The sequence below is a fragment of the Dryobates pubescens genome, chromosome 1 (assembly GCF_014839835.1).
Source record: "Dryobates pubescens isolate bDryPub1 chromosome 1, bDryPub1.pri, whole genome shotgun sequence".
Lineage (NCBI taxonomy): Eukaryota > Metazoa > Chordata > Aves > Piciformes > Picidae > Dryobates > Dryobates pubescens.
The window spans coordinates 58879206-58893933 of record NC_071612.1 but is presented as its reverse complement, the minus strand read 5'-3'; the positions used below and the strand labels follow the sequence as shown (position 1 = coordinate 58893933).

General features: G+C 49.6%; 1 protein-coding gene across 1 annotated transcript in view; it reads left to right on the top strand.

The window, feature by feature from the left end:
• LOC104296548 (nuclear pore membrane glycoprotein 210) overlaps positions 1–14728 on the top strand; it is a 90796-nt gene that overhangs the window by 39804 nt on the left and 36264 nt on the right. Inside the window, exons 13-18 of the mRNA XM_054176577.1 lie at positions 4–202; positions 1428–1573; positions 5700–5921; positions 7637–7810; positions 11771–11963; positions 12919–13025. Coding sequence (XP_054032552.1) covers positions 4–202; positions 1428–1573; positions 5700–5921; positions 7637–7810; positions 11771–11963; positions 12919–13025 — 1041 coding nt within the window. The remainder of the gene's footprint in view (positions 1–3; positions 203–1427; positions 1574–5699; positions 5922–7636; positions 7811–11770; positions 11964–12918; positions 13026–14728) is intronic.

Here is a 14728-nt window from a genome sequence, read left to right as displayed (position 1 = left end):
CAGGTGTACGTCACAGAGCCTAGCGGGATGGAGTTCGCCCCGTGCCGGGTTGAAGCACGTGTGGGGCAGGTGCTGGAGCTGCCCCTGAGGATCACTGGCCTGACAAATGTTGAAACAGGCCAGACCATCCCGCTGAGCGACTGCTCACACTTCCACCTCCTGGTGGAGGTAGAAAACCAGGCTGTGCTCCGGCCGCTTCAAGGTGATTTGACCTCCTCCCTCTTTTGACAGTTACATTAAGATGTTGCTAAGCATAACCACAGGTCGAGGGAGGTGATTCTCCCCCTCTACTCCTCGCTGCTGGGACCTCACCTGGAGTACTGTGTCCAGTTCTGGAGCCTCGATTACAGCAAGGATCTGGAGGTGCTGGAAGGTGTCCAGAGAAGAGCCACGAGGATGGGCAGAGGGCTGGGGCTGCTCTGCTGTGAGGACAGACTGAGAGAGTTGGGGCTGTTCAGTTTGGAGAAGAGAAGGCTCTGAGGAGACCTCCTTGTGGCCTGCCAGTATTGCAAGGGGGCTCCAAGAAAGCTGGGGAGGGACTTTTGAGGGTGTCAGGTAATGATAGGACTTGGGAGCTGGAGCAAAAGTAGAAATGGGTAGATTGATATTGAATGTTAGGAAGAAGTTCTTCCCCATGAGGGTGGTGAGGCACTGGCACAGGTTGCCCAGGGAGGTGGTGGAAGCCTCATCCCTGGAGGTTTTTAAGGCCAGGCCAGATGTGGCTCTGAGCAACCTGCTCTAGTGTGGGGTTTTGAAACTGGATGATCCTTGAGGTCCCTTCCAACCCTAACAATTCTATGACTCTAAGCCAGACATCTCCTTTAAATCACTGTTCCAGTTTCTGTGGGCAGTACTGCTAGAGAGGTGCTTCGCTTACGAGGTGGGGATCAGAGTAATTTCATTTGTTACTGGGTCATTAGCTGCCTTAACTTCTGCATAGCTGCTGCTGTGAGCAATGGAGGCTGGGAGTCTTGCTAAGTGTGTCAGGTCTGGCTCAAATATTCACACTTTCTTAGTCAGGGTACTAAATCTGTCCCAGTTGGTGACAGTGCCTCCTGGAGATATCCTGCAGCTCAGTCTTCACTTCAAAATCAGCAAAGCAGAAAAGGGAGTTCTAGACGCAGGAGTAAAAGAATTCTAGAAGTAGCAGTAAGAGGTGGTGTGTGGAGCACTGCACCTGGAGCCTCCAACACAGAGTAATGACTCATGAGCTGTCTTGAAAATGTGTGAAAAGAGAGAGGTTTGTAAGTTGTTTGTAAGATGTGTTGGTAGGTGCTGGGTTGGAGATGAAAGGGAGGGCTGAACATTTTCAGCCCTTTGGTCCCTGCTGGTCGAAATGCTGATGAGAAAAGCCACATTGAAGTGGCACTAAGATGCCTGCCCCTTTCCCTCCAGATGTGCATTTGTCTGTCTGGTTTCTGTGACAGGAAGGCTTCGGCCATCTGCTGATTCCTGCAGTGGAGTGCGAGTGAAGGCTGAGAGTCAAGGGTACACAACCCTGGTGGTTAGCTACAGCCGTGGTCACGTCCACCTCAGTGCCAGCATCACCATAGCTGCCTACCTGCCGCTGAAGGTAAGCCTTGCATTTGCTGTTCCCAGGGCAATCCATCACTTCAGATGCCCTCACAAGACAAATAGCAGCTCATGCAGTGAGTGTGTTCAAAACAAATCAGTGGGTGGTTGGTTCACAGGAGCACAATGCTGGACTGCTTTGCGGAATCGTGCTTTAACCCTTGCTCTGTGGAGCGTATACAGTCTGCCTGCAGAGAGGAGGGAGAGGGTGCTGCAGCTTCTCAAGTGGAAAGTGATTTTGATAACCTTGCCACTATTTCAGACTTGGCAAGAGAGTCTCAGAGGCTGCCATCTGAAGAAATAGGCAGGACTGGGGTAGGCTAATGCCAGTCTCATGAAGTTCAGGAAAGCCAAATGCAAGGTCCTGCATCTGGGTTGGAGCAATCCCAAACAGAGACTGGATAGGGAGGGGTGCTGAAGAGAAGGACTTAAGGGGTGCTGGGTGCTGAGAAGCTTAACAAGAGCTGTCACTGTGCTCTCCCAGCCCTGGGCTGATCCCCAGCAGCTTGGGCAGCAGGGGGAGGGAGGGGATTCTGTCCCCCTGCTCCCCTCTGCTGAGATCTCAGCTGGAGTTCTGTGTCTCTGGAACCCACAACACAAGAACATGACCTGCTGGAGCAGGTCCAGAGGAGACCACAAAGATGATCCAAGGGCTGGAGCACCTTGGCAGGGAGGACAGGCTAAGAGAGTTGGGGCTGTTCAGACTGGAGAGAAAAAGGCACCAAGCAGACCTTAGAGCAGCCTTCCAGGATTTGAAGGGAGGTAGAGGAGAGCTGGGGAAGGGCCTTTTACAAAGGCCTGCAGTGTCTGAACAAGGGGCAGTGGCTTCAAACTGGAAGAAGCTGGCTTTAGACCAGACATTATGAGGAAATTCTTCCCCATGAGGTGGTGAGGCCCTGGAACAGCTTGCCCAGGGAAGCTGTGGAGGCTCTAATCCTGGAAGTGTTCAAGGCCAGGCTGGATGAGGCCTTGAGCAACCTGGGCTAGTGGGAGGTGTCCCTGCCCATGGCAGAGGGTTGGAACTAGATGATCTTTAAGGTCTCTTTCAACCCAAACCAGTCTGATTCTGTGGTAACAGGAGTCAGCCCTCATCCGAGTGAGGATTGTCTCTCGTTTTGCACAGCACACTTGAGTTATTAAATTACTTTGTAGCAGACTCTAAATGGGTTTAACATGATGTGAGCCTCAGATTAATTGTTTTTTGAGTGCCCATTTCAAGTGATTAAAAATTGGCTTAATAAGGGAGCAGCCACAATTCTGTGTCCATCATGGCAAATGAAAGTTCACACAGCTCATGATCCCTGCTGCACAGGCTGTCAACTGCTGCGCAGATGGGAGGAACTCAGTCTGCTGGTGGGCAGCTCACTGAAGAGAACAGGAAGAACAAACCTGAGAACAGGATCAATATATAGAAGCATGAAACAGTGGGTTTGTGTTGCACAGAGTCCCAGCATGAGGAGGTTGGAAGGGACCTCTGGAGATCATCCAGTCCAACTCCTCTGCTAAAGCAAGGCACCCACAGCACCCATAGGATCCCAGTGTCCAGCGGGGTTTGGAATCTCTCCAGAGGAGACTCCACAACCTCTCTGGGCAGCTTGCTCCAGGGCTCCAGCACCCTCACCCCAAACAAGTTTCTCCTCCTGTTGAGATGAAACCTCCTGGGTTCCACTTTGTGCCAGCTGCCCCTTGTCCTGTCAGTGGGCGCTAGTGAGCAGTGTCTGGCCCCCTCCTCTTGCCCTTCACCCTTTAGCTCTTGCCGAGCACTGATCAGATCCCCTCTGGGGCTGCTCTTCTCCAGGCTCAATTGCCCCAGGTCTCAGCCTTTTCAGATGCCTAGCAATGAATTTGCTGAGGTGAACTCCAGTACATTTGACCAGAGCTTTTTTTCGTTCCTCCCAAACCTGGAACAAAAATTTGTGCAACTACTGCAAACGTCTGCACTGAATTGTTGATCTGACTTTTAAAAAGTGCTTTTTTTTGGGTCAAGTATTTTAAAGAGCTGAGTATAGTAACTTGAAGGTGCTGAGATATTCTAAGGCAAGTGTGTAAACCTTCCTCTCCTTGGCAGCAGTGTGAGAGATTTAAATGCCTTTAATTAGGAATTGTTCATTTGTATGGTCTCATTCGCATGCCTTAGCAGAACCCCTCCAGATGTCGTGCTGCTGCTTTCCATACATCAGTTAAATGATTGTAGAGTACTTAACAGAGCCAGTGCATGGTGACAAGGAGGGAAATGAAGTGCACTTTAAAAAGGAATAAATCTGTGCTTAGATATCTCACTGAAGAAGTTTTTTCCTTTGAAGCACAGAAGAGTGGTTTCCACCTTCTTCTCTCTCCTTTCTGTAGAGTGAAAGTGGCCTGGAAGTGCAAGCCAGCATTTCACTGTCAGTTACCCATTTAATAACAATTATAAAATAAAAATGGAAGACAGATCACAGGATCAGAGAGGATGTTAGGGCTTGGAAGGGACCTCCAGAGGTCTTCCAGTCCAACCCCCCCTGCCAGAGCAGGACCATAGAATCCAGCACAGGTCACACAGGAACACATCCAGACAGCGCTGCAAAGGCTCCACAGAAGGAGACTCCACGACCTCTCTGGGCAGCCTGTTCCAGTGCTCTTGGGACCCTCACAGTGAAGAAGTTCTTCCTCATGTTGAGGTGGAACTTCCTGTGCTGGAGTTTCCATCCATTACCCCTTGTCCTGTCCCAGGGCACAAGTGAGCAGAGGCTGTCCCTGTCCCTTCCTTCTTGGCACCCAGCCCTCAGCTATTGATTGACATTGATTAGATCTCCTAAGCAGCAGTTTAAGGGCAGGCAGACACTAGAGACTAAATCTCATACTTGCCCAGTGGATTTTTATCTTTACATCCCAAGGATAACCAGGGGGTCAGTGGGAGACATGAGGAACATTTCTGCCATCCTTTGCCTTCTCCCTTCCTACCAAAATGCACAGTGGAAAGAATGGGTCCAGGGCCTTGGGGAGCAGCCTTGATGTGAGCTGCCGTTCCTTTCTTACTAAACACATAAGGAATATGATGTTGTGGAGCACAAGCTACAACTTGCTGTTGTGAATTAAAATGTCAGGTGAATTTCTGGGCTGCTAAACAGCACAGGCTGTCCCAGTGACACACGTCAGTGGAGAATTTGTTGTGGAGGTTTGAAGTAAAGCTTGTGTAGGAGAATAATTACATGGCCAGGGCTGTGCTGGGGAGAGCACTGTCACATGAAAGTGAAATTTGACATGGCTTCATTCATTTAAAGTACTGTCTGTGTAAAACCCAACCAAACAGACAGAGTAGAATGTGCTCAGGGGAGTATCTTAAGCATCTCTCTGTTGTAATTCTTTGTGAGAGACGTGATGAGAATGTTGTACTTGGGATTTGTGGTTCCATTGAGTAGAAACCAGCCACAGAATTCTTGGGGGGACACTGATCATTTTTGGCAGAACTCTTCCAAAGTAGTCATGTCTACAGACCACTGGGTGGGAAAAGTCACAGCCTAATCCAGTGGCTCTTCCTTTCAGAAGGAAGTTTCTTTTCAGGTCATTCTCCCTCTTTGCTCTGGTGAGACCACACCTAGAGCACTGCTTACAGTTCTGGTGTCCCCAGCACAAGAAGGACATAGAACTGGAGGCCACAAAGATGATCCAAGGGCCGGAGCACCTCTAATACGAGGACAGGCTGAGGGAGTTGGGGTTGTTCAGCCTGGGGAAGAGAAGGCTCCAGGGAGACTTTAGATCAGCCTTCCAGTACCTGAAGGGGCTGCAGGAGAGGTGGGGAGGGCTTTTGACAAGGGCTGGGAGTGACAGGACAAGGACAATGGCTTTGAGCTGGAAGAAGGGAGAGCCAGACAAGCTGAGGAAGAAATTCTTGCCAGTGAGGGTGGTAAGACATTGGAACAGGTGTCCCAGGGAGGTTGTGGATGTCCTCTCCCTGGAGATTTTCCGAGGCCAGGATGGGTGAGGCCTTGAGCAACCTGGGCTGGTGGGAGGTGTCCCTGCCCATGGCTGGGGGTTTGGGACTGGATGATCTTTGAGCTCCCCTCCAACCCAACCTATTCTATAATTCTTTTGCCAAGTACTACCAGAGTGGGAGAGTCATTAATTTGTAATTAATGAATCCATTGCAGGCTATTGATCCTCCGTCTGCGGCGCTGGTGACGCTGGGCTCCTCTAAAGATATGGTGTTTGAAGGAGGACCTAGACCATGGGTGCAGGAACCTTCCAAGTTCTTCAGGAATGTCACCACTGAGGGTGCAGGAAGCGTTGGTCTCTCTGTACTGGAGCATCCTGCGGCTCGAAATACCCTCCAGCACTGGGTCAGAGTCTCTTGCAAAAGCCTGGGAGAACAAGTAAGTGCCAGGAGGTGGTTGTGTTGTCCTCCGTGGAGCACTGAGCTGAGGTGACAGAGGGCAGGCTTCAGGCAGGGTGGTGGCACTGCACACCTCTTTGCCAGGGGTGGTTTCTGTACTAAGCCAGTGAAGTGCCTGGGTAAGGCTGGTGTTTGTGCACTGTGATGCTGGGCCAGGCTGTAGGGTGAGCATTTCATGAGGTTAGGTTCCAGTAGCTTTGTGCTGGGTGTATTGCAGCATGAAGCAGAGTCACAGAAGCCTTCTCTTGTGGATGCTAGAAACTGCAGCTTCAGCTGGTAGGAAAAGGATCATAGCAGAAGGTTACTGCAGTGAGCTGACTCTTGTGTGTGGCCTGCTCCTCTTTACCCAAGTTACTTTCTAGTGAAATTCTGCTTATTGAGACAAATGTCAGCCCTGTGAATTTGCTGCTCTGATGGTGATAGCAGCTGTGGTCACTTTGCACCTGCTCTTGTTTTCTCCACCACCCAGAAATGATTTACCCTGCTTTGTTCACTGTGGCCACTCTAGGAAGCATTTAGCTTTGATTTAATGTTTTCCCCCTCTAATTCTGCCAGACCTGAGCATTTTGGTGTGGCTGCCAGACTGTCCAACTGATCTCCTCAGTGGACACTGCACAAACTGTAACTATTACTGTAAGGACACACTGAGAAAGGAAGACCATCTTTTGTGGTTATTTATGACTGTAGAGGCATCACCTCTCTGTCCCCAGTGCTGTCCAGAGCAGCTCACATGTGCATGGCTTTGACACCCTTCAGTGACCAGAGCTCACCCAGCCTGCTGGCATAGCCTTCTCTGTGTTTATGTCCACTTAGTTTTCTTAAGGGCTGAAAAAAGGACCCTGAAATAAACCAGCAGCTGTTTTCAAACAGACTGAGGTGACCATAAATATTGTCCTTGGGCTGCTCTGTTCTCACTCTGTGAGAAAAGCACCACCCTGGTAGCTTTTTAAGTGACAAGAGATTTGTTGTGCTAATCATTTGTTAGTAATAAACATGAGTACTGGGTGCAGCTCTGGAGCACCCAGCACAAGAAGGACATGGATCTGTTGGAGAGGGTCCAGAGGAGGCCACAAAGATAATCAGAATGGAGCTATGGAGATGCTCTGGAGATGGGATGAGAAAATTTGGAGGGGAAAAGGCTCCAGGCAGACCTTAGAGCAGCCTTACAGTACCTGAAAGGGGCTATAGGGAGAGCTGGAGAGGGACTTTTGACAAAGGCATGGAATGACAGGATGAGGGGTGATGGCTTCAGACTGGAAGAAGCTGGATTGAGATGAGACATGAGGAGGAAATTCTTCCCCATGAGAGTGGTGAAGAACAGCTTGCTCAGAGAAGTTGTGGAGGCTCCACCTGAAAGTGTTGAAAGGCAGATTGCATGGGTCTTTGAACAAGCTGGTCTAGTAGGAGGTATCCCTGCCCATAGCAGGGGATTGGAACTAGCTGATCTAAGGCCCCTTCCAACCCAACCCAGTCTGTGGTTCTTTGAAATGCTCCCAGGGATCATACTCTGAGAATGCTCTAGAACTGCCCTTGAAGGATGCGCTTCCTTTGACACCTTCTGCCTTAGTGGTGCTGGAGATCCCTCGGCATCCTGTTTGCCCTTATTGATGCTTCCAGCAGAGTGTGAACCAGAAGGTGCCTGAGCTCAGCAGTCCTTGCTCCTCACCTCACCTGCCTGTTTGCATAACTGTCCAGGTTATTTCCTTGGCTGTTGGGAACAACCCCACCATCACCAACCCTTTCCCAGCGGTCGAGGCTGTCGCTGTGAAGTTCATCTGTGCCATCCCTTCGCGCCTCACCTTGACTCCCATTTATGGAAGCCCTCAGCTTGATCTTTCCTGCCCTTTGCTGCAACAAAACAAGCAAGTGGTGAGTGACAGGAAAAGATTGTGTTCTCAGAACTTGATGTATCAGTTTGGACCTCCACTTAAGAAATGAAGAACCTGACCTCCTGCAAGGGTAGTGGTACCTTGGGTGTTGTGGGCCCTGCTGGGATCATTGCCTGCTTCTGCAGCAAGCATTCTGGGGGTGAGTGTCCTACAGGTGGTCATTTGCACAGGTTTATAAAGGGATCTGGATGAAGCTGGATTTAGATAAGACATTAGGAGGAAATTCTTCCCATGAGGTGGTGAGGTGCTGGAACAGACTGCCCAGAGAAGTTATGGAGGCTCCAAGGCTGGAAGTGTTCCAAGCCAGCTTGGATGGAGCCTCGAGCAACCTGGTCTGGTAACAGGGGAGTTGGAACTAGATGATGTTTAAGGTCCCTTCCAATGCAAACCAGTCTGTGATTCTATGCTCTAGGAGAAAACAGGAGCATTTTCTGCATTTGTATTTGGCTTCCCACAACCATGTTGCTGTGAGGAAGCCTTCCTGACTTGTTGAGATAAACTTGGGGTTTATTTGAAAGAAAAACAAAGAGAAGAGGGAAAGGTTTCTTTTTTTCTACAGCACTTCATTCTAGTCCACATATTCCACAGAACACACAGAGATGTATCTTACCCTCAGCTCTTACTGTGTGAGTGGATGTTTGTGTGTACATTGCTAAAGGCACAAATGATGGCATGAAGATACCTGTGTAGGCTTCAACAAGTGACAGAGCAGTACAGGTTAGGAGGTGATCTTCTGGAGAGCAGCCCTGTGGAGAAAGACCTAGGTGTCCTGGTGGACAAGAAATTATCGATTGGACAGCAATGTGCAGCTGTGACCAAGCAGGCCAATGGGATCCTGGGGTGCATTAAGGAGAGTGTGACCAGCAGATTGAGGGAGGTTCTCCTCCCCCGCTACTCTCCCCTGGTGAGGCCCCACCTGGAATATTGCATCCAGCTCTGGGCTCCCCACTTGAAGATGAACAGGGATCTGCTGGACAGAGTCCAAAGGAGGGCTACAAGGATGATAAGGGACTGGAGAACTGCCTGATGAGCAGAAGCTGAGAGCCCTGGGGCTGTTCAGTCTGGAGAGGAGAAGACTGAGGGGATCTTTAGAATAGAATAGAATTAACCAGGTTGGAAGAGGCCTCAGAGATCATCAAGTCCAACCTATCATCCAACACCATCTCATCAACTAAACCATGGCACCAAGTGCCTCATCCAGGCTCTCCCTAAACACCTCCAGTGATGATGACTCCACCACCTCCCTGGGCAGCACATTCCAATGGCCAATCTCTCTTGCTGGGAAGAACTTCTTCCTAACATCCAGCCTAAGATCTGATCAATGTCTATCAATATCTGAGGCCTGGGGGTCAGGAAGGAAGGGACAGGGACAGCCTCTGCTCACTTGTGCCCTGGGATAGGACAAGGAGCAATGGATGGAAACTCCAGCACAAGAGGTTCCACCTCAACATGAGGAGGAACTTCTTCACTGTGAGGGTCCCAGAGCCCTGGCACAGGCTGCCCAGAGAGGTTGTGGAGTCTCCTTCTGTGGAGCCTTTGCAGCGCTGTCTGGATGTGGTCCTGTGTGACCTGTGCTGGATTCTGTGGTCCTTCTCTGGCAGGGGGCTGGACTGGAAGATCTCCAGAAGTCCCTTCCAACCTCTAACATCCCCTGATCCTGTAACATTTGATCATATTTTAACACGTAAAAGACATCTCTGAAACTTCACCTTTCAAGCTGAGCCAGTGCTGTTCAGTGACTTCAGATCTGTTCAGCTTTGCACATCTGAGTCATAACAATGACCAGAGCATAGAGAACTCTTTATTCTGTATCCTCATGGGTGCTGTCATGTGGCGGCTGCTGAGAGAACTGATTTGTATGCTGGTACTACCAGGCATATCTACCAGTCATCCTGCTTACAGAAATCTGTAGTGTAGGAGCTACTTCTGTGCAATAACAGCATGAGAAGGACATTACAAGTAGCCTACTGAAAGTCTCTTCACTGGGTTAAGAACTGGCTGGGGCCAGAGAGTGCTGGGGAGTGGAGTTAGCTCCTGGTACTGGCCAGTCTCAAGTGTTGTCCCCCAGGGCTCAGTCTGGGGCCAGTTCTCTTTAACATCTTTATCAATGGTCAGTAAGTTTGCAGATAACACTGAGCTGGGAGGGTGTTGTCTTGCAGGGGGCTAGGAAGGCTCTGCAAAGGGACCTGCCAGGCTGGCAGGCCAGTGGGATGAGATTCACTGGAGCCAAGAGGTGGGTCCTGCATTTGCAACACCACGAATGCTGCAGTCTTGGGGCAGATTGGCTGGAAATCTTCCCAGTGGAAAAGGACCTGAGGGTGTTGGTTGATGGCAGCTGAAGATGAGCCAGCAGTGTGCCCAGGTGGCCAAGAAGGCCATCAGCATCCCAGCCTGGATCAGCAATGGTGTGACCAGTAGGAGTAGGGAAGTGATGGTGCCCCTGTACTGGGTACTGTATTGGTGAGGCCACACCTTGAGTACTGAGTTCAGTTCTGGGCACCACAGTATAAGAAAGGATCTGAGTTTACTGGAGGGTGTCCAGGGAAGAGACTGAGGCTGCTGTGGGGTTTGGAGGGCATAATATGAGGAATGGTTGAGGGAGCTGGGGTTATTTAGTTTGGAGAAGAGAAGTCTCATTGCTTTCTGTGAAAGGAGGCTGGAATGAGGCTGGTGTTGGTCTCTTCTCCCAAGTAACTAAACACAGGATGAGAGGGAATTGCTTGAAGTTGTGTTGAGGGAAGTTTGGGTTGGATATTAGGAAAAATTTCTTTGCTGCCAGAGAGGTCAGGCATTGGAACAGGCTGCCCAGGGAGGTGGTACAGTCACCATCCCTGGAGGTGTTGGGCACTTGGGACATGGTTTAGTGGTTATGGTAGCTGGGTTCCAGGTGGACTGGATGATCTTAGAGGTCTTTTCCAGCCTTCATGATTCTAGGTCACTCCAGAGCTCACCTGTTTTCCTGGCTCCCTTATGTGTCAGTTGGACTCCATCAGTGCACTGTTCATCATTTCACAAGAGGAACCCCAGAATTTGAGCCATCCCCTCTGAGAAGTGACAGGAGTTTTCATTACTTGTCTGAGTACCCAAGATGAGCTGCATCAAAAGATGCATTGGCAGCAGAGCCTGAGAGGCGATTCTGCCACTATGCTCTGCTCTGGTGAGGCCTCTCCTGCAGCACTGCATCCAGATCTGGAGCCCTCAGTATAGGAAGGACATGGAGCTGATGGAGAGGGTCCAGAGGAGGCCATGAAAATGATGAGGGGGTGGGAGCAGCTTGGCAATGAGGACAGCCTGAGGGAGCTGGGGGTGTTCAGCCTGGAGAAGAGAAGACTCCAGGGAGACCTAATAGCAACCTTCCAGTACCTGAAGGGGGCTACAAGAAGGGTGGAGAGAGACTGTTTGCAAAGGCCTGGAAGGACAGGACTAGGGGCAATGGCTTCAAACTAGAGCAGAGCAGATTGAGATTGGATGTGAGGAACAAGTTCTGCACCAGGAGGGTGGTGGAACACTGCAACAGGTTGCCCAGGGAGGTGGTTGAGGCCCCAACCCTGGAGATACTCAAGGTGAAGCTTGATGAAGCTCTGGGCAACCTGATCTAGTTGGGGATGTCCCTGCTGAGTGCAGAGGGGATTGAACTGGATGAGCTTTGGAGGTCCCTTCTGGCCCAGAGCATTCTATGATTCTAATTGAGCTGTGTGGTTTGAGTTTTGTTTTAAGGTGATTCACCAGCTAGAAAAAATCCAAACACATTGCCACTCCCCAAAAGAAGCCTTTGCAGCTGAAGCAGTGCAGCTTAGTGACAGCTCACTCTAATGGCCATGACTCACACAAAGAGGTTCTAATAAATCTGATGGAATTCAGCACCCTTGCTTGGGGTTTCTTGTAATGACTAAAATCTCCTCTGGCATCCATTCACTTCAAAGCATTCCTTCTTTTTCAGGTTCCTGTTTCAAACCATCGCAACCCAGTCTTGGATTTGGCTGTGTATGACCAGCAGGGCAGTAGATTTGATAACTTCAGCTCTCTTAGAGTTACCTGGGAGTCAACACAAGTGTCCCTGGCTAGCATTGAGCCTGACATGCCCATGGAGCTGACTCTGAAGGACAGTGGAAACGGACAAAAGAAAATGCACGGTATGGGTTTGGTTTCCATGAGCAGCTCATTAGTTGCAGGAGGATTAAACCTACTTGGTAATGCTCTGGTGAGACCCCACCTGGAGCACTGTGTCCAGTTCTGGAACCCCTATTACAGGAAGGATCTGGAATAGAATAGAATAGAATAGACCAGACCAGGTTGGAAGAGATCTTCAAGGTCATCACATCCAACCTATTATCCAACACCACCTAATCAACTAAACCATGCAACCAAGTGCCCTATCAGGTCTCCTTCTAAACACCTCCAAATCTGGAGGTGCTGGAAGGTGTCCAGAGAAGGGCCACGAGGATGAGCAGAGGGCTGGAGCTGCTCTGCTAGGAGGACAGACTGAGGGAGTTGGGGTTGTGCAGTCTGGAGAAGAGAAGGCTCCAATGAGACCTTCTTGTGGCCTTCCAGTATCTGAAGGGGGCTCCAGAAATGCTGGGGAGGGACTCTTGAGGATGTCAGGGAGTGATAGGACTGAGGGGGAATGGAGCAAAACTAGAAATGGGAAGCTTCAGATTGGATGTCAGGAAGAAGTTCTTTCCCATGAGGGTGGTGAGAGACTGGCACAGGCTGCCCAGGGAGGTGGTGGAAGCCTCCTGCCTGGAGGTTTTTAAGACCTGGCTGGATGTGGCTCTGAGCAACCTGCTCTAGTGTGAGATGTCCCTGCCTGTGGCAGGGAGTTGGAACTAGATGATCCTTGAGGTCCCTTCTGTGATTCTATGAATGTCTGAGATTGCTTAAAGAAATCCCTGTGAGGCGTAGCTGTGTCTCAGTTTATCCTCCATAAACATGCTGTGAGCTATTTACAAAGGAATAAGAACCAAACCTGACTGGAGAGAGATAATCCTTGTGTGGTTCGAATGATAATGGGAGAGATGAGCAGTGTTCATGTCACCTTTTTTTTTCCCTGCCATCAGATTTACTTTGGCTTTTTTTGTTTGATCCCAGGCTTACAAACTGTCCTGGTTCATCACAAGTCTGGAACGAGTGCCATCTCAGCCACTGCAGCAGGGTACCAGCAGGCCCAGCTGAAGGCAGCTCAAGTGAAAGCAGCGGTACTCGGGACTCAGGGCTTTTGTTGCTGTTTTCCTGTGGTGCTTCATGTTGTGTCTTCTGTGTCTGTGTTTCCTTGGGGCTGAGTCATGTCAGAATCAGGCAGCCCATAGCCGCTGCTGAAGACAGATTCACACCACGGTGCTTTTCTCCTGCTTTTCTGTGCACTGCGTGCTGTGAGCCAGGGCAAAGCCATCCGGTTCCTTTGGGTTTCTTGAAGCATCTGAGCAAGGGCATTGCAGAGGATGGTCTCAGCTGAGAATGAATTGGTGAATCTCTGCTGCTTGTCCTTCTCTAAAGCAACCATGTGCTTAGTGCAGCTGTCCCTGGGGAAAGCAAATTTCCACTGCAAAACTGGGGAGAAAGGTTCTGCATGAGCAAAGCAAAAGCTGGCCGAGATCCTCTGGTGGACCATATGTAAAAGCTGGGCTCTGACTGATGCTCTTCCTTTCTCCTTGGGTCTCTCATTGATCTTGCACAAGGGAGAGACTCCTCATTTGTACAGTGCCAGCCATAAGCCTGGGCTCTGATTTTACAAGTCATTAGCCACTCCCTGACATACTCAGTGTAGATACTCAGCATAGGGAAGAGCAGCAGCAAAAAGTGATGCTGGGGAACAGAGAAGGCAGGTGGAAACAGATGGCAATTTTCTGTTTGTGTCATTTGGTGTTCTCCAGTCACTCACTGTGCTCTTTCTCAAGCCATTAGTCAATGTTCTTTACATTTAGAGATAGTTACAGAAGTGAATTCTCTGAACTTTGCCTCCAGTTCTGAGAAGTTTGTCATATTTCAATGTGGCACACGGGTGTAAAGTGGCACTGGAGTTCTCTTAAGCTCTAGCACCTGCTTCTAAGTTTGGGAGGAATCTTTGTGCAGGTGAAGAGTAGTTGTAGATGCCACTTGTGCTCCAGCTCCATGGGGCAGTTAGTCTGCTCTTCTCAAGCACATCACAGATGGACTACTGGATTTTGCTCTCAGCCTCACACTTCTTTCTTGCAGACAAAAGGGCTAAATAAGAATCTAGTAAGACCTAGTCTGGTCTATTAAGATGTCCTGATCATTGCTCCACGTTTAAGTGGTGTATCCTATTATGCCATCAGGGGAGGCTACATCCTTTCTACATCAAAGAAATCATTCTAATTAGGGTACATAATAGTAACTTCCTCTGAATACCATTTTCCCTTTCTAAGCTAATGTTGTTAGAAGTGAATGATTAAACTTTGGTGGCCTGCTAGGGAGAATCCTACCAAGATGAGGCTGCAGTAGAAGCAAGCATTCTGCCTCTCTGCTTTTTCATTTTGTGTGCACTTAGAGCACATCTCTGAGTTGCTGTACTGTGTGTCAGACCTGCTTAGCTGCTGCTGCTGCATCTGTCAAGTGCAGGCTTTACTCTTTGTCTTGGTCAGCGATGTAGAACAAAGCAGCATGGCCTGGGTCTGACCTTACCTGCAGCTCAGGCAGTTAGTAGATTGTGTGGACATTCCATTGACCTAAACTCCTCCAGCTCTGGCTCTGTGTGCTTTAAGTATCCTTCCCTGGCTGTGCAAGAAATTCGGGCTGCTTTCTGGCTCTTGGTGTGTGCTCTAACAGCTGGAACTGTTAGTGACTCTTGGTGTGTGCTCTAATATCTAGAACTGTCTCTGACTCTTGGTATTTCCTCTCACAGAACTGTTTTTTTCTGGCTCTTGGTGTGTGCTCTAATAGC